General features: G+C 43.4%; 3 protein-coding genes across 7 annotated transcripts; all 3 read right to left on the bottom strand.

Moving 5' to 3' along the window:
• Positions 1-4,673: 4,673 nt before the first annotated feature.
• On the bottom strand, positions 4,674-7,120 carry LOC103702601 (probable receptor-like protein kinase At1g11050). Its single transcript, XM_008785092.4, has one exon. It carries the CDS (start codon positions 6,901-6,903, stop codon positions 5,011-5,013), a length of 1,893 nt encoding a protein of 630 aa, XP_008783314.1. The 5' UTR covers positions 6,904-7,120; the 3' UTR covers positions 4,674-5,010.
• Positions 7,121-10,620: 3,500 nt separating this feature from the next.
• LOC120112979 (phosphatidylinositol 4-phosphate 5-kinase 1-like) lies at positions 10,621-15,650 on the bottom strand. 5 transcript variants are annotated; one of them, XM_039133241.1, is made up of 5 exons: positions 15,347-15,649; positions 15,204-15,262; positions 14,922-15,089; positions 14,593-14,758; positions 10,621-10,853 (listed from the first exon to the last, which is right to left on the bottom strand). In XM_039133241.1, exons 1-5 carry the CDS (start codon positions 15,494-15,496, stop codon positions 10,824-10,826), a joined length of 573 nt encoding a protein of 190 aa, XP_038989169.1. In that variant the 5' UTR covers positions 15,497-15,649; the 3' UTR covers positions 10,621-10,823. The 5 variants fall into 5 exon arrangements, 4 of the variants coding, with proteins under 4 accessions (XP_038989169.1, XP_038989154.1, XP_038989164.1 ...); XR_005514633.1 differs by lacking the exon at positions 10,621-10,853 and adding exons at positions 12,354-13,894; positions 14,067-14,204 and having other exon boundaries at positions 15,204-15,650; XM_039133226.1 differs by having other exon boundaries at positions 15,204-15,650.
• Positions 15,651-16,228: 578 nt separating this feature from the next.
• Positions 16,229-18,187, bottom strand: LOC103702728 (probable receptor-like protein kinase At1g11050). The gene has a single exon (XM_039117490.1). The coding sequence runs from the start codon at positions 18,137-18,139 to the stop codon at positions 16,229-16,231; it is 1,911 nt and encodes a 636-aa protein (XP_038973418.1). The 5' UTR covers positions 18,140-18,187.
• Between the last annotated feature and the right edge of the window lie 6,062 nt (positions 18,188-24,249).

The raw sequence follows: 24,249 nt of genomic DNA, 5'->3' as shown, positions 1-24,249 counted from the left end.
TTAATGTTTTCTGTTGCGTAGGAAAGAAGAGGATGAAACAAATATTTTTCCAATGGCACCAGACTGATCACTCTCAAGGATAATATTTTTTTTACTGTCATAGAGTTTGTCAAAGCAATTATTATCCATGTGCGAGTATTTTCTTGATACCAGGGAAATTTGATTGCATAATTTTATAGCTCTATCGTATCTTACCGATATGCCATTTTAGAAGTCACCTGTATTTATGTGTGTAAAATCATGTTGTGTCTACACTTGTTGCAGGCTAAGCAATAATACTTGTCTTGAAACTCTAATCACATATTGTTGGAATCCATATAAGATTCACTTTAAATTTGCTAATGTAGATTCACTTCTAGACAACAAGATACAGGCGTAGCATGTTAATCTCAACATGATGTTTATGTGGGGATCAGGTAAACGACAGATAACATGACTTTCATGTAATAGAAAGTTCAGTTTTGATGCATATGGATGTTATGACCAGTGGACCAATTAGGTTTCTTTTGATGTTATGACCTCTAGGTTTCTTGTGATGTTGAAGATATTAAACCGCATGGAGTTTTAGTTTATAAATTCAAAAGTTACATATTTTATTTCTTTAATTGGTACTTGGAAGATGTGTTGCTGAAAGTTGATGTAAGTGAGAGGAAAATATTTTTATGATGGACTATTACTGGTGGAGATTGTGTTCATATATATGATTTGATATTTGAGACCCGAAACTTATTGATCATTATGTCATAAGCTGGATTAAGATAAACCATTGGAAATGCTGGTTTTGCATGTGACCTTGCTCAAATTTATTTGTATGCTGTGGACTGATATAAGATTTTGCCATGGCTTTTGGCTTTGACCATTCTTCTGTAAGATCTGACCTTAGATGGCGGTTGTCATAGGGGTACTAGCTTAGTTCATTATATTTCAATAAATGTTGCTCCAAAGGACAATTAGGTAAGAAAGTAGATGATTAGATGCAACAAAAAAGACATAGCAAAAATGGTTGTGAGCTGCTATATTAATTAGCAATTACACCGTGGCAAAGCAAGTGTTTTCATAGGTTATCAGAAAAAAAACACCGAAACTTTTGATATATATTTATTTTTCTCATTCCATTCTTGCGGTTTTGGTGTGTTATCGAAACTATATTTAACTCTAAATGGTATTTTCTCAAACTGGGCATGGACATGGTGTTGCGAATTATGATTGTCCTTGAAAGAATTGTCTGTGCGTGGTTGTGAATCAAAGACCTTTGATATTTGGCTGTTCTGTAAACAACTTGGGAAGTTAGGATGTTAGCTGTAGGTTGCAATATTTTAACTTCTTGATACATGATCTTTGCATTTACTAGCTAGAACTTTGCTATTTTGGGTTTTACTCCAGATCATTGGATCTTATTGGGTCCTTTTAAATGAGAGCTGTCAAAAACAAAGGGAAAGGCAATTCTGTGAAACATTTTCACCCCTCAGGTAGTTCCTGCAAGCCAATTTTCTATGATGGTCTTGAGAAATACCTCTTCGAGTCAATTTCATATTTCAAAAATCTGATTTTGAATTTATATGGGTTGAGGTTTACCTGCAACGGTGCTCTGTAAAGGTGTGCTTGGAGCCATGAGCAGAGTGGTGGTGTCTGGAGAGTTTCCTTTCACATTCTGTGAGATTCTGTGAGAGTTCAGGTTTGGCACTAGTTTTCCAGACCAGGTCCTTGATTACACAAGCTCCTAAGTAGGACCAGCAAACTTCAAAAAATCTTGTTGGCATTACTTAATGGGTGCTTCTTCATACCATCTTGCATCACTGTAATGATTATTGCTGAAAGTTCATGATTTTAACGACTCATGCATGATTAGTATGCTCATCATTTTTACATGGGAGAATGGTTTCTTTCCAACAATGTATCCTTTTATCTGTTTGACAACTAACGCATATAGGGTATTTGAATGTAGGTGGTTCATGAATAGCTGTAGTGTCCATTTTACTCTGGGTACTTGCTGGGTTCTCTGGGTTTCAGATGCTAATATGTTTTACTTTTCATATTTAGGGAGATTACTTGTGCTTTTGTTCTCTCAGTATTCTTAACACCAAATTCTAATTGAAATGGTACAGCGATCACTTGAATGAAGTAACAAGGCATTCGACATTTTTCCATGGGCTGATTATCTCACAAGATGTGTACTGAAACCTGGAAATTCAATGTAGTTTGGAATTTGTGGTTTTATCCAAGTGTGATGGCCAACACCCTGAACAATTTCTTGATAAAAGAGCTTTAAAGTCCAACTGAAACAATGACGATAGCTCTGGTGGAAATGAGCTCCAAAAAAAATCTTATATCATGGATTAATCAAAATCAAAACCTAAAAGTTAGGTGTTTGGTAGTTCATATTCCAAGATTATAGATAAGCATTACTAATGGTGTTATAATGAGCCATTGGAGGGTGTCGATTCTACTTGGATTGAGGTTAAATAATGTAGACTTTAGATAACCGTTGTAGAAGAAATATCAACGAGGTAGATAGGAGTGGAGCTGTTATGGTGTAATCTGGCCACTGATGGCAACAAAGTTCTTCGTTACGATAGCAAGGTCCTACAGGAAATACAATCAAAGGCTACATTTACTCGGTGCCTGAATTAAAAGAGAGGCATTCATAGATTCGGCACCAAGTTGCAAAATTTCTCTATTTTTATCACTTCCATTCATAAAAAACGTTTTTTTTTCTGAACATAAAAAACAGCATGGGTTAAATCCGAGGCCTACCTCGTGCCTGGCATCCCAGAGCTTCTTGCCAGAGTTATGTTGGTACCTTGTGGCAGCATGGGCTATGCTCGATGTGTATTGCGGGCCTCCTCTGTGATACTCGAGAGAGACTTGGCTACTGTGATTGAATAGATTCAGAATAGTACCAGCAATGGTAGAGGGATCCACTCACTGCTTCGAAACATTCAGACTATGTTAAGTGGAGGCGTGGCCCTCTAGGTCAAGCAAATTTTTAGAGAGCTAAATGGGGCCGCGAACTGGGTGGCTTCCTATATAGTCAGTCACTCCGGAGGTGCCTTGTGGGTTCGAGAGAGGGAACTGTCTAGAGCGCTCTGAGATTTGATTTTTTCCGACCATACTGGATATATTCGTACTACAACCGGATGCTTCATTGGCTTCAGTAAGAGAGAGAGAGAGAGAGAGAGAGAGAGAGAGAGAGAGAGAGAGAGAGAGAGAGAGTGTGTGTGTGTGTGTGTGTGTGTGTGTGTGTGTGTGTGTGGTGAATACCTTTTCCATCATCTGTAAAACTGTTCTGAAAGGATCACACTCAGGTAGGGAGTCTTAGGTTGCATCGCCTTGTTTAGTTTGTGACGTGTAGCAATTTCTTCCTTGTATGGACATCAGTACTGCTGCTGCACTAGTGCACCACATGCAGAACTTGTTTCACTATTTAAAGGATTCGCTGTTGTAGCTTCTGAGTCTCAAATTAGTAAATTTAGTAAAAGTTTCATGTTCAAATGCAAGATAAAACACAGGCAGTGAAGTAACCCAGGCTTACTAAAGGAAGAGAAAGGTAGAATAAGTGAGAAAAAAAGAGGAGAGCCATGAATATATAGTAATGTCCCAATAATTTAAATTTGCAGATGATGGGGGGCAAAATGAATCGTCCTACTTAGGGCAAGGGATCGTTCCATCTCGCTCGGGCAGACCACAACACCGACCAGATAGAAACACGATTCTGCTCAAAATCAGCCCGATCTCGGACTTCACCGAAGGCTCATTTGACCTCGGCCGAATTTCTCCACAGCCACGACCTGCAACAATCTCCTTTGATGCTTATAATGACGTCTTGGGCCCGAGCTCGGAACGCCCTGCTGTATCAACTACGAGCCAAAGAGCTCCTTCGATCGCAGGACTATGCGACGACGCACCCCGGCCGAGCTCGGGCCGCCCCTATATTCGCCGACGGACCCCGATCGAGCTTGGGGCGCCCTTATACTCGCTGATGTGCCCCGACCAAGCTTGGGGCGCCCTTATGTTCGCCGATGCGCCCCGACCGAGCTTGGGGCGGCCTTTATGTTCGACAACACACTCCGGCCATGTTTGGAGCACCCCATCCAACAACGCCCCCCAACCCTCGAGCTCGAGGTGCTCTACCGAGCAAACCTCGGAATCGAGGAAGGTAGGGCAATTTCAGCACCCGCCAAGCCGACCTCGCCAAATATACGACATGACCTCTTATCAAGCTTGGCCTCGCCCATGACCGTATCCACGTGTGTGCCCACACCCACTTACGTGGCCGTACATTATATTTTTACCGCGCCATGCTGCTCCAACTATACCCTGTCACACCTATCAACGTTTTACCATTTACAGGAACGGCCTACGCCGTGCGCCCCAAGCAAGCACTAGCTGCGCGCCATCTGTCTAAAATCCATCTCTTCTATAATGTGGACGGGCTATACCTCAGCATCCTAGGCATCTCTACAAGGACTATAAATAGCTTCATCAGGTAACTCTATGGGGACTTTTGGCTGGACCACTAAAAATCTACTCTAACTTTATCATTGGAAGGCGCTCACCGGAACCCCACCGGCGAGGCTTTGTGCAGGTCTACCGGCGCGTAGAGAGCAACGTCTCTTCTTCGTCCCGTCCGGCAGCTCCCCCAACTTCTCTGGCGTGGTCACCCTCAGGCCGAATTTGAACCACCACAGCCAACATTTACATTCAAATATCTATAATACATAAAGGTACGAGGTATCTTTGAGACTATGAACAACCACCAAATTCATCAGGGTTCACCAGAAAGATAAACTATAAACTAGAACAATGAGAAGTTTAAATCATGGACTTCGATGAATTGGAGCCTGTCCTCTGTAGACGATCCATGAGTTTGTACCCACTTGCAACTCCCATTTTAGACCAATTCCTTCCTGTATCATTGAATTGCTCAAAGGAACAATCAGAGAGCACAAACAGTTGATGTATCTCCTATTCCTTCAACCTGAATGTCTCCCAACATTTTGGAGCCTTCAATCACCTGAGCATGTCTCCAGTGTTGAAACCGAACCCACTCAGGGCCGGCGAAGCAGTGAAAGCGCCACCTTCACCAAAAGGAGACCCATGGCTGAGCGGCATCGGCCGGTCCGGTATCGCCGGGACGTCGATATCGCCTTCCAGCATCTTCAGCGCCTCCGAGATCGTCGGCCTGAGCGCCACCATTACATGGGCGCACAATATCCCCACCAGCACAAACCTCTCCATGATCCCCTTCGGGTTACCTTCCCTCGCCAGCGCCGCTTCGAGCACCTCCTCCGCCCTCCCGGACTTGACCAGCGTCCACGCCCAGTCGGTGACGAGCACCAGGTTCGACTCCGCCGACGTATCCAGAGCATTCCTCCCACTCATGATCTCCAGCACCAGCACGCCAAAGCTATAGACATCACTCTTCTCTGTGAGCTGCCCATAGAGCGCATACTCTGGCGCGAGGTACCCATGAGTCCCGGCGACCCTGGTGGTGAGGTGGGACTGCCCCTCCCTGCTCTGCCTCGCGAGCCCGAAGTCCGCCACCCTCGCCCTCATCTCTCCATCCAGGAGGATATTGGTGGCCTTGATATCTCTATGGTAGATCGCCGGCTTCACTCCATAGTGGAGATAGGCCAGCCCTTTGGCCACATCCAGTATGATGTTCTTCCTCTGCGGCCAGCTTAAAGGTGGCTTCTGTCTTCCAGAATAGCCATTGCCATTCATAGAAGAGGAGGAGGTGAAGATGTGGTCGGCGAGACTCCCACTGGGCATGTAATCATAAACCAAATACCTTTGCTTCCCTTCCTCCACGTCGTCGTGGTCGTCGGTGATGCAGCAGCCTCGCAGAGGCACCAAATTCCGGTGCCGGAGGTGGCTGATGATCTCCACCTCGTTCCGGAACTCCTCGTCGCCGCCTTCCAAGTCCGGCTCCAGTACCCTCTTGATGGCCACCAAGCTCCCGTCCGCGAGCGTCCCCTTGTAGACGACCCCGAATCCACCGCGCCCGATGAGGTTCCTCTGAGAGAAGTAGCCTGTGGCTTTCTCCAATTCTTTGATATCGAACGAGATGGATCCGGTGTTGGGCCGGGGATGGGATCGGGAATTCGAGCTCCGCTCCTGGTTGTCTAAAGAAGAAAGGCTCCTCCTTTTCTTGGATCTGGAGCGCCGGAGATAGAACCCGACGGCGGAGAGGAGGAGAACGAGGGCGAGGGCGGCGGCTATGGGGGCGAAGATGGCGGCGGCGTGGGATTTGGAGCGAGATGGGGAAGAAGAGGAGGAGAGGGCGAGGCCAAAGATGCAGCCGGCGGCGCGGGTGTCCTCGGGGCCATACTGGTTGACGACACCGGCGGCGTAGACGGTGGCGAGGAAGAAGCAGTTAGTGGCGTGGGAGGCGTTGCCGTCGAGGGCGGTCAGCTGGGAAGCGACGGCGAAGCCGGCGTTGAGGCAGGCGTAGCACTGGGTGGAGACGGAGAGGTCGGGGCGGCAAGCGGAGTCGAGGTCGGTGGAGGAGCCTAGCTTGGCGGTCCAGTTCTGGGCGGAGAGGATGCCGTCGCAGTAGTCGGGGGAGATGACGAGGCGCTCGGGGGAGGGGAAGCAGGTGGGGACGAGGTCGGAGGGGAGGGAGAACGCGGAGAGGTTGGAGCGGAAGTCGTCGAGGCAGGCAACGGCGGCGGTGTAGTTGGGGAGGCGGAAGAGGCCGGTGAGGCGGAGGCGCTCAGCGACGCCGATGCCGTAGAGGCTCAGCAGCGTCATGCAGCAGGCGGTCATGTTCGTGACCGGGGCGACGCAGGAGGAGGGGTTCCAGGGGAAGGTCCCGACGTAGTTCAGGTCCAGCGGGCACTCGTCTGCGGCCACCGCCGCCGGCGAGGCCAGCAGGAATCCTAAGAATACCAATCCCCACATCTTTCTCTCTCTATCTCTAATCAAAATCCAGGAAGGATATATCTAGGGAGTTGGCTATTGTTGAGATGGGAGGAGGGGGGTTTGGGGGTGGAATGGGGGAAGAAGGGCGCGCAGGTCAGAGGGGGCGGCCGGGTATGGGTGGCTGGGGTGCATTCGTTTGGTTTCGTGGTTGGAATCTATGATGTTATGATAAGGAATTTGGAGGGGGAGATGGAGGCATGGAGCCGCCAGGGTGGACGTGCCCCCGAGAAAATAAAGAAATGGCAAATGGATGGGCGCAAGGTCGTCACCTCACGACAACGGGGGATATCTAAAGTTTTGAGAAAAGTCATTTGCTTCAGTATTTTAGAAAATAGTAATATCTTCGTAAAAACTCGTATTATATTACTTGAAGGATCTAATTGTATGGATAACGACGAGCAAGAAGCGAGGATGGAGTGAACCACGGAGGAAGGAGATGTACCACGTGGGTGATGTGTTGTGATGCCAGGCTTGCGTCCTCCAGCGGGTGAGTCTTCCGAGCTCGTCCTTCAGTGGGTTGGAAAAAGCTGGCAAATTTATATATATACATATACACACATACATACATACATACATACATACATGCACGACCTATTTATCCTTGCCAAATTGGCTTGACAGACCGCCATAGACTCAACCTGGCTCAACTTTGAAGTCTTTGTTTATTCTCAACTAGAGGCAAACAACATCAACGGAAAAACAAACTGTAGGACGGCAGGCTACACCTCAACAAGTAATAAAAGGATAGAAAATCCTCACCAACAATGATGGATGACAGGGGCGCGTAGAGAAAATTCTCACGGAGCTAAGAGCATAAGAAATCAGCCCGGATTAGTGGATTTGATGCTTATGAGCATGATGAACCCCTCTTCAATAGAGAGCAAGAACCCTTCTTGAATAGCTTCCTTCTTCCTCTACCCACATTCCTTCTCTTGGTTTCAGCTAAGAGAGAATTCTAGGCCTCTTTCCCAAGTATGCGGGAGATACCTTGAACCCATACCAGCTGAGAATTTGGTTTTGGCGAGTAGCTCGAATAAGTCTGGGAGGAGGGCGACAACGGCCTTGTAGGGCGGCCCTCATGGGGTGGGGGGCTTGTTGCCCAGGTTTCACAGAACCATGTCCATCTCCGCCATAAGAACGAACGCCAATCAAAAAATAAAAGATAATAGTGGAAGAGAAGAATAAAATATTGGAGAGAGTAATTTTTCTTTTAATTTAAAAGAAAATATATGGATGTCGAAGACTGAACTTGGCTTAGCCCTCACGAGAATTAAAATATATGGACGCCACACAAGAATTTGACAAAAAGAAAACTCTCTTTTTAGTAGGATATATTCTCTATTTCCTTGACAAAACTAGTTACCTAATTCGGGCAACCCCATTAAAGACGAAACTTAGCTCTGCTGAATCTAGGGCTCATTATAACTAATTTGGACTAGCACTAATTTCATAATTTTAAAAGATATTTAACGTACTGAAGTTTGTGATGATTTTCAACACCTCCTTCTCAGGGCAAACTTCGTGCTGGCAATGCCGAACTTGTAAATACCATAAAATGTCATATTGCAAAATTTATGAAAGAAAAATGTGGTATCGAAAATAATCATATTGATGTTGCTGAAATTTGCCATCATATTTTAAATATCGAATTATAATAGAATCCACATATTTGCACATGCAAACACACACACAACAAACTATTGCAAACTCTGAAACTTGCTAAATAATAACCTTTAAAAGTTAAAACTACCAACAATCAAGCCGTTGCTTTAAAAAAATATTCTAAATATATTTAATCGAAGCTGCACATTGTTTGGCCATGCACCAAGTTAATCTCGCCTAGATACTTCTGGCTCAACATATATTGTGCAGAAAACCCTACATATTCTCTGATAGCATGCAAAACAAGATTAGCCGGCTCAGAAGCACAAGGACAAACACTAATAAAAAAATAAGAGAACAATTTTTTTTTGTTTAAAATAAAATATATAGAAGCCGAGGACCAAACTTGGCTCGGCTGTCATGGCACTATGGAAGACGCCGAATGTAGAGAAAAACACTCTTTTTAACAAAATCCCACAACAGAGATTGCTTGCCGGATTTCGACAACAACACGAGAAGACATCATCTAGTTATATTGAGCCTAAAACTCATTATAAGTAACTTGAACCCGCACCAAACTAATAGTTTAAAAACATGGTTTGCGATGACGTTCAGCGCCGGAGAGGGGTCGGAGGCAGGGGAAGCAAAAAGAATGGGTTTGGGTTAAGGGTTCCGGTCAGCAGTCGCAACTCGCAATCGCACTTACAGTCACGGGGTGGCGGGAGAGACACGAGGACGAGGGCGGCGCGGCAGAGATGAACGAGAGAACGTGATTTGAGGGAGGGGATGCCGATGGTGGCGATCGGACTCATCGCCCTCATCATTGGCGAGGGTCAGTGTTCAACTCCGACGACGCCCTGATTGGACGCAGGGAGTGGGGACCCAGGCGGCGTGCAACGGGGCCCCGGCGATGGCCGGAGGGGTCTCGCGATGGGTCGGGTACTCTTTTTTTTTTTCTATTTTCCCCTTCCCTTTACTCGGACGAAAAGAGTTGTTTGGTTAAAAATGAAGAAATATTTTATATTTGATTAAAATTAAAAAAAATGTAAAACTATTTTTTTATAGAAATAATTTTTTATATTTTATGGAAAGAAAATTTATGTAGAATATAAAAATTTTTATTTTTACTGATTTAAAATTAGAATATTTTTTTCCAGAGAATTTTTTTATTAACATCATAATAAATAATTTATATAATTTTTCTGTCAAAATTTTTTTCAACCAATTATACTAGCTACTTTATAATATATTATTTTTTATGGTCAGTAAAAAATACAAAATTTTTATTTTCAGATATTAGCTTTGAGAAAAAAAATATTTCAGCGAGCGAAATTTTTTGCTGTAAACAAAACGTGTAAAGAGAAAAGTTTTTGTTAAAACTGGTTTCCAGCTTTGATATTGGCCAGTTGGAGATTGTTAGCCAATGGAAACGAGTAACAGAAGAAGAAGCGTAGAGAGAAATGGAAATGGCTCTGGGCACATTTTTAATAATTTTTTTAGGTAGTTTCCTATCACGGTAGCGTCGAGTGACTGATTTCCTACTTGTTTTAGTTTCTAAGATTTGAACTTCTTGAAGATTTAGACATGACTAATAATTTTAATTAACTGCTAATCGTTATAACATTAAATTCTATATATTTTGATCATTGTAATATTTGAAATACAGTATAGAAATTTTACTGGCTCGAAAGAATATTGTTCATTTAAGTTTTAATCAGGTAAAGATAAAGTTAAACCCTCCATCTATCTCTTTTATTTATATCAACTTAGGCTATGTAGGCAAATTGATTTGCCTTGTACAATTTGCTATTGCAAATATGGAATTTACCACTCATTTGGAGAACTAAGAGAATGACCTTCTTGGTAGCCACTGTAATTGTTTTAAAACCAACTGATCACATTAAGACATATTTTCCAACATAAAGATATAACTAAAATGACAATATATGATGACCAGGTTTCAACACACATTTAACATTTGTTGTGTCACGCCCTAGAACTGGAGCATGACATGGCCGTGCTACCGAGGGGTACAGTCTACAATAATTTAAAGTCAACATTACATTTAGCTTTCAAATCCATTACAAATATAATAGAATAAATAGAAATCCAATTTTATTATCCATTAAATGCAACCATTACTGGTTCAGAGCGTTTAAATTCAAACATAAAAACCAATCCCATATTTTTTACTATTCAGAAAATCACTAACTATAATTTCATAATCAACTAAAGAACTAAAGTTCTGCTCTGCTATGTAGATCGCCAAGCTTGCTAGCGCGAACTCCAAGCTTGGACTATCTTTCATTCTTATCGACCCTATTCGTCTGGAGAGAGAAAAAAATAGAGGTATATGAGCGACGTATGTTAGTAAATAAACCTTTCACTATTTTACCAAAGGAAGTATAAGTTTTTGCATATTAAGGCATTATTTAAAAAAAAATAACAGATATTACAAAATAAAGCATTTCATAATACAATATATTAAAACAAATCATAAAGCCAATCATGCATGCTTAAATCATTCATATTTCATAAATACGATTTCTGGTGTACAACATAAATAAAACTATAAATTATTTAATATTTAATAATATCATTGATCAAATTACTACTCTCAGACTAAATGCTAAGGTCACTATTATACCTATGATGGGGTCATAATCGACAAACACCAACTACTATTACCTATTGGTAGGGTCGTATGCCAACTACTTTTACCCGCTGGTAGGTTTGTCTGCCAACTACTATTACCCACTTACAAGGTCATATGCCAACTACTTTTATCCACTGGTAGGTTTGTCTACAAACTACTCTTACCCACTTGGCAGGGTTGTATGGAATTGGATGTTGATCGATCCTACTTTTAGGAGTCATACATAGCTATCTAAGAGCTTTTTTGCCATGGTTCTTAAAATAATTTTTCTTAAGTCATATTTCTTGAATCATATTTTCTTGAATCATACGTCAATAAAACACTAAATGACTTTATAGAGTTCATAGCCCATAAATAAGCATTTAACAGTAGAATAATCATGAAATTATTCTTTGCATAACATAAATACAAATTTCATAAATATGAAGTTCAGAGTTCATCGATAGTGTTTAACGGTAAAACAATCATGGAACTATTATTTCGCAATAAATTAGGAGTTTCATAATATTGTATGCTTGATCCTTGATTTTAAGAAAATATGATATCATCAATATTTAACACTATTTTTATATTTTTATAATACCAAAAAATAAGTAAAAATTTAAAAATAATAAGAAGTGTAAGATCTACTTACAAGTTTAAAAACTAGTAAGGAGTATAAGGTTTACATACCTCTTTCATCTTAGGTGGTCAAATTTCGCTAGGCGACTCTGCAAAACCTATTCAAAATATTAACAATAAAATTAATTTTTAATTGATGACTTTAATACAATAATACAAGTAGTCTTTACCAGACGTACGGTGGTTTCATGTGGGTCAGGTCTATACGATTAGCTCAATAAATTGGACTCAATCAGGGCCAAGATTAATCAACATAGTTTATCAATAAAGGTTTCAAGAACATTCAATGGAGCTGTGGTGATCGGTCTAGTAAGCAGCCCGAGCAACTTGACAGTTTTAGGTCTCTTTTCAGGGATCAACTCGGGTTCATAGATCAGATCGACATAATCCGACTTCAGATTTCTTGAACATTCTAGAGAGCGAAAGTGGAGAGAGGAGAGAGAAATTAGAGAGAGAAGAGTAGAGAGAAGAGAGAGGAAACAAGAGAGAGAAAGAGAGGGATGGTTCTCTCTCTCCTCCTCTTCTTTCTTTCTTTTTTTCTTTCTTGCTAAAACAGAGGAAGAAGGAGGTGGCTGGTGGTTGTGGACTTGGTGGTCCAGTGAGGTGGCGGCCGGAGATGGAGACATGAGGCGGAGGGCGGCCAGCAGCGGCGACATGATCGAAAGAAGGGAGCCGAAATAGGGCATCCTGTTTTGGATCCAATTTCGGTTATTTGCCGGCTAAAACTCAAGCAAAGTTTGCTAAATCACTAGGAAAGGAAGAGGAGCAAGACGAGGAACATTTACTTTGGTTCGGCGAAGCCTCCGACAACCCTTTTTAGTGAGGAATTGAGGAAACAAGCTTGGAAAGAGGGCTTGGAATCGGCGGATATTCTTGATGATTCCGATGAAGGAAATCTAAGGAGGAGGAAAGTTAAATATGCGAAGCCTTCGAGTTCTAGAAGAACTCGGGTTGTTTTGAGAGTGCCCGATTTCTGCCGGAAGCGGAGGAGGACTTCCTGCATCGCCACAGGGCACACTGGCCTTGGGCCTGACCTCTTAGGGTCGGCTCTCAGGCCTAAGGCAAGTGCAAGCCGGTCAATCGACTGGGCCCTCACATGTTGTTTGCATGCACCTATAGCAATTTTGCACACATATATACATTTATTTCTACAAACATTTATATGCATCCTGCTGCACTACAGGAATAGTGACTTTTACCGGCGCTTTTATTGGTCTCTACCGACGCTTTTAAGCGTCGGCAAAATTCCAGCCAACGCTCCCCAAAGCGTGGATCAGACGTCGGGCAGGTGGGCGTGGGTCCGATTTTTGCCGACGCTAAGAGAAAGCGTCGGCAAAAACAAGACTTTCCCGACGCTAATCAAAGCGTCGCTAAAAGACTCAAAGCCGACGCTTATAAGCGTCGCTAAAAGCTCAGTTTTGAACGACGCGTTTTAGCGACGTTTAAAAGCGTCGCTAAAAGACTCAAAGCCGACGCTTATAAGCGTCGGCGTTAGCCACCTGTTTTTTAAAAAAAAACTAATTGCCTCAGCCTCTGCTGCCGAGGCTTCAACCAACAATAAGCTAAAACAAAACCAGAGCAGTCATAAGACATTCATATCCTCACTGATAGACTACCTTGGTCCCTGCAGCATGGCATTTCAATGACTGGGAGGGGATTCGGAAGAGTTGGTATCAGTTGTTTCAACCACTTCCAGGCCAGGCTGCTGCTGGGGCTCTTCAATGACGGGTACCGGGTGGAGGAGGACGGGCCTAACAAGCTGGAGGATTCTTAATTATCTCTTGCTGGATTGATTCCATTTGGTCTCAGAGGCTCACCTCAGCCTCCATTTGGTCTCCTCCTCCTCCACCTCCTGCTCCTGCTGATCTACTTCCTGTCGGTGCAGTTAGCAACAGCATGGAGGATTCTTAATTATCTCTTGCTGGATTGATTCCTTCTCCACCTTCCTTTCTTTCGATTGGTTTTCTTCTGGTGCAATGGATTGTCCTCTCTCTTTCCTTTCTGTTCACTGTTTCATTGTAGCAGCGATCGGTATTCTTGTTTATGTTTGATGTCAACAACTTTTGTCAAGTGCCAAGTGATGATGGATAGCTGAAGGGAAGAATAAAGGACGAGGTATGATTCATCATTCAGAAAGCTATCTGATTGGGGAGAATAGAGCGCAGCATACTACTTGAAAAGAATTAGGAAGGGGAAGGATTCAATTATAGTGCTCTTTTGCTTCAGCAGTCATAAGACATTCATATCCTCACTGATAGACTACCTTGGTCCCTGCAGCATGGCAACAGGAGTACCAAGCACAACTGCACCATCAGGAACGGCTTCTGGAATAGTTTGTTTTGATCTTTCATCAGCGTATGTGAATCTTCCAGGTGTTCCAGGTGATCTTCATTTATCAGATCTGAATTGAAAGCAAGTTAACAAACCAAACAGGTTCTAACTTGTAGACCTAACAGGATTGGAAGCATTAAGCATTTTTCTATGGCAAAACAAATGTAGCTAATTTCCACATCAAGATTGCAATCTCATACTATTAAGCTACATCAAAAGTTATATTGCACCTATAGGTACCCATTTTACTAATTGCATTTATATTAATGGAAGCAATTAAGGATCTGCTTCAGGAGTCCTTATTTGACAATCTTCATAACTAAGGGCATCTACAGTAATTCGACACGCAAAAAAAGTTAAGGTTCTATTTTTCATGAGGATTAAAAGCATTTGATAAATGTACATATGAATATAGAAGCACCAAGAGTAACATACAGAATAAAGATTAGTCATTTGACCTTTACTTCAGATTTTTTCACTGTCTTGATCATGAACCTGTCATCCTGGGTCAGGTAGAAGAAACTCCCACTCTTCCCAGGCGAAGACAGTTCCCTCAATGCGTCATCCCCACAGATAGCGACCATATAATCAGCCGGATCCACAGAAAACAACTTTCTCAAGTGTCTGGAAGCCAGAATCCAAAAAAAAAAAAAAAAATCATTTCATACATCAAGCAAAAAGCAAATCAAATGAATTGTAACAAAAACTCAATGAGATACAACTGATTTATTATACAGATTATGCCTATCAAATTGTCTCCAATATCGAGTGGATGAGATAAAGCTACCTGAAGACCATGGGGCAATAATCCTTCCACCGAAACTCGACAGACTGGTGGGGTGGAGTAATCTTGGATCCCTCGGGAGGAAACCTCGTCCAAAACTTCTCCCTTGGGTCGAAATCTGCTGGTCTGAGGTCTCTCATCTGCATCGAAGCTGGCTTCCCAACAGAGTATCTGAAACCCAAAATCAAATCATTATGAAAAAAAAAAAAAACTCTTCCCCGATCCAATTACCACGAATGTCTGGTGGGCACTATTTCAGGGAAGAAGAGTCACCGCGTCATCTACCTGATGCCCAATTGAAGGTTTAACATGAGATCGTAGTTCTTATGGCCTTTGGAAATCGTCTGAAAAAACCCCCAAAAATCAACACAAAATACTAGAAGCGCCAAGAGCAAAAAATGCAAGAAACGAGAGAAGAAGAAGGGAACCGGAGGGCGAGGTCGACGGTGGCGGGGAAGCGAGATGGGGAGGCGATGGATTAATGTCGGCGCGGGACGCCGATCGGAGCTCGGAAAGTGAGATGGGGAAGCGATCGGAGCTCGGGGACGCCGATCGGAGCTCGGGGACGCCGATTCCATCTCGGGAAGCGAGATGGGAGGCGATCGGAGCTCGGGGACGCCGATCGGAGCTCGGGAAGCGAGATGGAGAGGCGATCGGAGCTCGGGGACGCCGATCGGAGCTCGGGAAGCGAGATGGAGAGGAGAGGAGATGGGGACCCTTTTGAATGAGAGGAGAGGAGAGGAGACGAGACGAGACTTTTTAAGGCAGAGAGGGTTGGAAAGGATTGGCCTACGACGACGCTTATAAGCGTCGTCGTAGGTCCACCTTACCGCAACGCTTAAAAGCGTCGTCGATTCTAAAGATGTACCGACACTTTTAAAAAGCGTCGGTAAAATTTAGCGCTGATTAAAACTATCCCGACGCTTTTCCCTAGCGTCGGGAAAAAAGCGTCGGGAAATGTACCTTTTTCTGTAGTGCTGGCATCAAATTTTGCCCATATTTGTGCTTGCATGGCACATACTAATACTAGTATTGTACACATTTATATTCTTGCTGCATACATATATACTCGTGGTGCACGAGGGCCAGTGACAAAATATTAAATGGCTATCTAAAAGACAGGGTGACATTTTAAATTTCAAACATGGAACACTACAGAAAAATATATCTTTTTCGGCGTTATTTATAACCTTTATCGTAAGCGTCGGTTAAAGTTCCGCCGACGCTAATCAAAGCGTCGCAGAAGCGTCGGCGATATCGGAGTGGTAAAGATTTTTGCCGACTTAAAACCTTCAACTTAAAGCCTTCAATCACCTGAGCATGTCTTGAGGATGGAGACAAGCACTCAAAGCTGGTGAAGCGGTGATACTGCCATCTTCACTAAAAGGATACCCATGGCTGAGCGGCATCGGCCGGTCGGGTATCGCCGGGACGTCGATGTCGCCTTCCAGCATCTTCAGCACCTCCGAGATCATCGGCCTGAGCGCCACCATCACATGGGCACACAATATCCCCACCAGCACAAACCTCTCCATGATCCCCTTCGGGTTACCTTCCCTCGCCAGCGCCGCATCGAGCACCTCCTCCGCCCTCCCGGACTTGACCAGCGTCGACGCCCAGTCGGTGATCAACGCCGAGTTTGACTCCGCCGACTTATCTAGGGCATTCCGTCCGCTCATGATCTCCAGCACCAAGACTCCAAAGCTGTAAACATCACTCTTCTCTGTGAGCTGCCCGTAGAGCGCATACTCCGGAGCCAGGTAGCCATGAGTCCCAGCAACCGTAGAGGTGAGGGGCGACAGCCCCTCGCGGCTCTGCCTTGCGAGCCCGAAGTCGGCCACCCTTGCCCTCATCTCTCCGTCTAGCAGAATGTTTGTGGGCTTGATATCTCTATGATAGATCGCCGGCTTCACTCCATAGTGGAGATAACCCAACCCCTTCGCCACGTCCAGTATGATGTTTTTCCTCTGGGGCCAGGTCAGAGTTGACTTCTTTTTTCCAGAATAGCCGTTGCCATCCACGGAGGAGGTGAAGATATGGTCGGCGAGGCTTCCATTAGGCATGTAGTCATAAACCAAATACCTTTCTTTCGGTTCCTCCGTGTCGTCGTCGTCGTTGGTGATGCAGCAGCCTCTCAAGGGCACCAGATTCCGGTGACGAAGGTGGCTGATGATCTCCACCTCGTTCTGGAACTTCTCGTCGCCACCTTCCAAGTTCAGCTCCAATACCTTCTTGACGGCGACCAAGCTCCCGTCGGAGAGCGTCCCCTTGTAGACAACCCCAAATCCGCCTCGCTCAATTATATTCCTCTCAGAGAAGTTATCCGTGGCCTTCTCCATTTCTTCGATATCGTACAAGATGGATCCGGTGTTGGGACGCGTGTGGGATCTCGATCTCGGGCTCTGCTCCTGTTTCTTGGAAAGCCTCTTCTTTTTCCTTGATTTGGAAAGCCGGAGATAGAGTCCGAGGGCGGAGAGGAGAAGAACGAGGGCAAGGGCGGCGGCGATGGGGGCGATGATGGCGGCGGTGTGGGATTTGGAGCGAGTGGGAGGAGGAGAAGCGGAGGAGAGGGCAAGGCCAAAGATGCAGCCGGCGGAACGGGGGTCCTCGGGGCCAAACTGGTTTGCGACGCCGGCAGCATAGTCGACGGCGAGGTATAAGCACTGGGTGGCGTGGGAGGGGTTGCCGTCGAGGGCCGTGAGCTGGGCGGTGACGTCGGCGACGCCGACGTTGGCGCAGTCATAGCACTGGGTGGGGACGGATAGGTCGGAGCGGCAGGCGGAGTCGATGGCGGTGGAGGGGCCGAGCTTGGCGGTCCAGTTCCGGCGATTGAGGATGCCGGCGCAGAAGTCGGGGGTGATGACGAAGCGCTGCGGGGAGGGGAAGCAGGTGTGGACGAGGTCGGAGGGGAGGGAGAGCGCGGAGAGGTTGGAGCTGAAGTCTGCGAGGCAGGCGGAGGACGCGGAAGCGTTGGGGAGGCGGAAGAGGCCGGTGAGGTGGAGACGTTGGCCAATAGCGATGCCGAAGAGGCTCAGCAAGGTCGTGCAGCAGTTGGTCATGTTGGACATGGGAGGCTGGCAGTAGGAGCGGTCCCAGGGGAAGGTCCCGACGTAGTTCAGGTCCATCAGGCACTCGTCCCCCACCGCCGCCGCCGTCGCCACTGGCGTCTCTGGCAGTGGCCTGTTCGCTAGTAGCAGTAAGAAGAATAACGATCTCCACATCTCTCTATATCAGGAGAGACCTTGGGATGGAAGAGGAGGCAAGAAGGTGGCGCGGCCACGAAAAGCACTAAGAGTGGGGCGGTGGGGTTGTAGCCGGATGGAGATATGCTTATTATATCGGCCTCGCTTCGACGGAGTTTCTTCAGGATGGCGGTTGACTTCGAAGTCGGGTTACGGTAAAGACTTTGAATTCATTTTTGACGGTAAAGACTTTGAATTCGTCTTTGCCGGCACCTTCCATGAAAGAACGCAAAGCAAATTCTCAGTAAGGCTGAATTTAGATAAACATACGGATGTTAGTTGAATAAAAAAATTATATTTATATTTATTTTAAATAAATATGGATATAAATTGGATATTAAAAAATATAGATATAAATATGAATAATTAAATTTTATAATTACAAAATCAAAGATATTACTAAGTGGATGATAAATTTAATTAATAGTATGTTAATATAGTCATTTATTTTTTAAAAATTTTATGAGTATTATATAAAATTAAATAGAATTTTAAATGATGAAATCGGATAATCCAATACGGATCGTATAGTTGTCTATCTATATCTATATTTATTTTTCTTTAATGGATATGAATACAGATACGAATATTAGTTGGATGTTCAAATTTCTATCACTCCCACCCCGTCTTCTGGTCGAAGTGTTCCCTACGGCTCATGCGTCATGCTTGCTTGATCATCTCGTACTGAAAATTAAGCTCAAGGGTGAAAGATACCAAATGACGCAATGCTCTCGAAAATTTTGGCACTGGAAATTTGTGTCTGGTAGACCTGAGATCGCTCGTTGATGCTTGCAAGCGGACCTTCTAAGGCAGCAACTCTCACTATATTTCATTTTGTTTTAACTTCACAATCTGTTTCCTCAAATGCTTTTTAAGAGTGGAACTCCCAGAGCAGTAAGGAGAAGCGTGCTATGACTCAAGGCTTGTTCTTCTTATTACTTCAAAATATGTTTATGGTGGAATGGAGAAGCTACAAATTCAGTTCAGAAATTTTAGCAATCTCCTCAAGTGGTATTCAAGTAGAGTAAGGCCTAAATCTACTTCTAACCACATTCTTTCCCAGTGATTATATTAATCTGGAACTGCATGGGGGCTGCGGAGGCCTCCTATAACTATGCTAAGTAGTTAATAAGATCTTATGGTTGGATTTTTGTTGCTTTCAAGAAGCTTGGCTTTCTGAGGATTCTAAAAATACGGTTGCCAAAGTTCTGGGGCAGCAGCGGCATATGTTGTTTCTTCCAGCAGATCGCTTGTCCTATGGTATAATAATTTATAACTGTGAGGAAAAAATATACCAGTCAAATTGATTTTTATTCTAGTAATAAGGTGATTTTTGTAGTAGAATTCACTTCTAATGCACCATAGAGGATTCGGGAGTAGTTTATGGAAGCACTAAGCGTCCCAAACCCAACTGAAATCACCAAAATGATCTTAAATCACTAGTGATCCTTATCTTGAAATAACCTCATTCTCGATGATTTAAGATCACCACATTTGGTATGTTATGCTGCAGTGACTAAAAATTCTAAGATATCTATCGGTAATTTGTTTGGTGTTCCATAGGAACCCAAGGTCACTGGCTATATAATTTCAAAACTATCCCTAATATATTCTATAAAATATATTATTAATAAAATAAAATATATGATAATAAATTATTAATCTATTATTAATATATCATAATTTAATATATTCCATACAAATATATTTATTAATCCTATGTAAAATATGTTAATTGCTATTATAGAATTAATAATAATTTCATACCATAAATATAAACTACAAATTTCTATTATAATTTAAAATTATAATTGAATAATAATATAATTAAATTATATTTTAATATAATATATATCATAAATATAATACATGTAATATCAATATAATATTATACTATTTTTTTCGCTGGATTGAGGGTTTTTTTTTAAAAAAAAATTAATCCAAAATTACTGTCTAGAGGTGATTTTGAATACCCAACTTTAGGGATGGATTTTGCATAACTGGATTGGATGTTATTTCCGCCGGTATCATTTTTGTTCTTGAAATGATCACTCCATAATAAACACTTTCTGAGCAATCTCGAAACAAGGGCACTGTGCATTCTGGGTAGTCAGCTTGTACAAGTGGGGTATTGAATTCTTCTGACCGACGACTTTAATTGCGTTTTGGATTAAGATGTTTACTAACCCTCAAAATTAGAGTTGCAAGACTTGACTTTAGTGATCTTCCAGAAGTAGTAGGGTCAGTCCAACGCATATTTTATGAGGCAGAGTAAATAAACGCGCAAAGCGTCAATCTTGCAGTCATAAAAGTATCTGAATATTCGACAGGTACATGCACAAGCATTGATGGTTTCCTCTGTTTGTCATCAATCTTGGACCCGGAAGAGCTCGTCCACTCTCCCAACCCATGACCACGAGAGGCCTGTGGGCTCAAATACATGGGCCTGATATCTGATTTGATGGTGAGAATGGGCCCCCAAGTAACATTTACATAGCCAGCATGAGCTAATCAATGATGTGTTTGGAACAGGGTAGGTGCATGACCCCGGAGCCATTCTTGATTGAGCACGATGGTACATGTTCGTGCTTGTAATCGTGCATCTCAAAGCATGATCGAGCGGTTGTGTCTTTCGTGTGCAAGACCTAAGTCAGTTCCATGATGAGTGAGGTGCTGACTCAACTTGTCGAAGCAACTTTGTTTCTCATCATCTCAGGTTCGGCTCCACAACTCACAGCCCAACCACGAGCTTTGTGGACCGACAGGCAATACAACCTGGGCCATCTCAAAGAGACTGTAGAAAGGAAGAGTGTTCTCAGCTGGATGTTATATTAGGGTTCGGGTTGTATCTCCCGCATGAAAGAATGATTCAGCTTCTTTTATGATGTCAACCATTCGATAGTGCAATGGCCATTTCGAGATATGTGCAGATGGATGAAAGAAATGTTTGGAGTGCTTCCAGAGCTATAGAGGATGCAATCCAATGGTTGACATTACCAATCATTCTTTCGTGTGGGAGACAACCTGAACCTTTATATTAGTGCTTGAGATCATTGCAATGTGACTTTGGACAGCGCACAACCAAAATTGCTTAGGATTTGTTTGGATACTTCTAGCAGAAAATTCTATAGGATTGGTAGATTGGGTCATCCATTTAAGCATGATATAAGTTTTGTCCTTTTTTCTGGGGTAGGACGTTTTTGCTAAAGTTGGATTTCTATATGTGTATATCAAAATCGTTTGCTATTACACTGTCACAATAAAATAAGGTGATGTGATAGGCTTGCATGCATGTTGGCTAATGGCCTAAGATGATAAGCTCACACATGCTGAACTCCCTATCTCCCAAACATCTCATGCTTCATATCATGATATCATGATAACATCTCATGTTATCTCAAGTTCTCCCTTCTTTAAATTTTCATTTTTAATCCAATTCTATACTTTATTTGGATCTTCTAGAAAATCTGGAACCATAATTCACTCTTTATACAAATTTTGTATGAGAATATTTAGATATCTCACTTTATTGGATCTTTCTTAGACGGTTGCAAAAATAATCTATACTTTCTTTGGCTCCTCTATGTTATGGATATAGAGATAATTTTCTATTCATCATAGTTTAGAAAATTTACATTGCATTCTGAGATTTGAAAATCCAATTTACTCTCACAATCTCGTTATCAAGAATATATGGTGGCATCATTTTTTTACTCTCACCTGCAATATAATTTTACCATAGACTTTCAAATTGAATACTTATTATTGCAAAATTTATGAAAGAAAAAATTGGTACCAAAGATAACCATATTGATATTGTTGAAATTTCTTATCACAATTTAAATATCGAATTGTTGCGGGAGGGGGAGGGGCCTTGAATTTAGTCCCACATCGGCTAGTAGCGGAAAGGTTCTGTGCCTTAAATGGGGGTTGGAAAATCTTTCCTCTCGAGGCGCCTTTTGAAGGGCAAAACCGTGAGGGCAGTAGTCTCCCCCCGTCTGCGCTGGACGCGCGGGCCGGAGCGCCCAAAGCGGACAATACCTCGGGAGGAACGCAGTCCTCTTTCTCTGCTAGCTTAATGTGGGCTAGGCTGTTATGTGAGGCTCCGGCAGAATGCCATCCCCGGAACAGATGGCGCGCCAGGAAGGGGCGCCTCCTCCGACCGTTGACTACCCCTCAGGACTGTCGAGGCTCAATAACCTTCCCGCTGGGGGGGCTATGTTGCGGGAGGGGGAGGGGCCTTGAATTTAGTCCCACATCGGCTAGTAGCGGGAAAGTTCTGTGCCTTAAATGGAGGTTAGAAAACCTTTCCTCTCGAGGCGCCTTTTGAAGGGCAAAACCGTGAGGGCAGTGGTCTCCCCCCGTCTGCGCTGGACGCGCGGGCCGGAGCGCCCAAAGCGGACAATACCTCGGGAGGAACGCAGTCCTCTTTCTCTGCTAGCTTAATGTGGGCTAGGCTGTTGTGTGAGGCTCCGGCAGAATGCCATCCCCGGAACAGATGGCGCGCTAGGAAGGGGCGCCTCCTCCGACCGTTGACTACCCCTCAGGACTGTCGAGGCTCAATAACCTTCCCGCTGGGGGGGCTATGTTGCGGGAGGGGGAGGGGCCTTGAATTTAGTCCCACATCGGCTAGTAGCGGGAAGGTTCTGTGCCTTAAATGGGGGTTAGAAAATCTTTCCTCTCGAGGCGCCTTTTGAAGGGCAAAACCGTGAGGGCAGTGGTCTCCCCCCGTCTGCGCTGGACGCGCGGGCCGGAGCGCCCAAAGCGGACAATACCTCGGGAGGAACGCAGACACGCAGTCCTCTTTCTCTGCTAGCTTAATGTGGGCTAGGCTGTTGTGTGAGGCTCCGGCAGAATGCCGTCCCCGCAACAGACTATTACCTGCTAATGTGGGCTAGCTAGCAAGGTCAGATGCCAACTACTATTACCTGCTAACAGAACATATACAAACCACTCTTACCCACTGGCAGGGTTGTATGGAACTGGATGTTGATTGATCATACTTTTAGGAGTCATACATAGCTATCGAAGAGCTTTTTTGCCATGGTTCTTAAAATAATTTTTCTTAAGTCATATTTCTTGAATAATATTTTCTTGAATCATACATCAATAAAATACTAAATGACTTTATAGAGTTCATAGCCCATAAATAAGTATTTAATAATAGAATAATCATGATTTTTTTTTTGCATAACATAAATACAAATTTCATAAATATGGAGTTCAGAGTTTATCAATAGTGCTTAACTGTAAAACAATCATGGAACTATTATTTCGCAATAAATTAGGAGTTTCATAATATCGTACGCTTGATCCTTGATTTTAAGAAAATGTGATATCATCAATATTTAACACTATTTCATATTTTCATAATACCAAAAAATAAGTAAAAATTTAAAAATAATAAGAAGTGTAAGATCTACTTATAAGCTTAAAAACTAGTAAGGAGTATAAAGTTTACATACCTATTTCATCTTAGACGGTCAAATTTTGCTAGGCGACTTTGCTAAACCTATTCAAAATATTAACAATAAAATTAATTTTTAATTGATGACTTTAATAAAATAATACAAGTAGTCTTTACCAGACGTACAGTGGTTTCATGTGGGTCAGGTCTATACGATTCGCTCAATAAATCGGACTCAATCAGGGCCAAGATTAACCAACATAGTTTATCAATGAAAGTTTTAAGGACATTCAATAGAGATGTGGTGATCGGTCCAGTAGGCAGCCCGGGCACCAAGACAGTTTTAGGTCTATTTTCAGGGATCAACTCGAGTTCGTAGATTAGGTCGACATAATCCGACTCCAAGTTTCTTGGACATTCTAGAGAGAGAAAGTGGAGAGAGGAGAGAGAAATTAGAGAGAGAAGAGTAGAGAGAGGAAACAAGAGAGAGAATGATAGGGATGGTTCTCTCTCTCCTCCTCTTCTTTCTTTCTCTCTTTCTTGCTAAAACAGAGGAAGAAGGAAGTGGTTGGTGGTTGTGGACTTGGTGGTCCGGTGAGGTGGCGGCCGGAGATGGAGACATGAGGCGGAGGGCGGCCAATGGCAGTGGCATGCTCGAAAGAAGGGAGTCGAAATAGGGCAC

This window comes from Phoenix dactylifera, chromosome 1, assembly GCF_009389715.1.
Source record: "Phoenix dactylifera cultivar Barhee BC4 chromosome 1, palm_55x_up_171113_PBpolish2nd_filt_p, whole genome shotgun sequence".
Taxonomy (NCBI): Eukaryota; Viridiplantae; Streptophyta; class Magnoliopsida; order Arecales; family Arecaceae; genus Phoenix; species Phoenix dactylifera.
The sequence above is the reverse complement of the archived record's forward strand: the minus strand, read 5'-3'. Positions and strand labels throughout refer to the sequence as shown.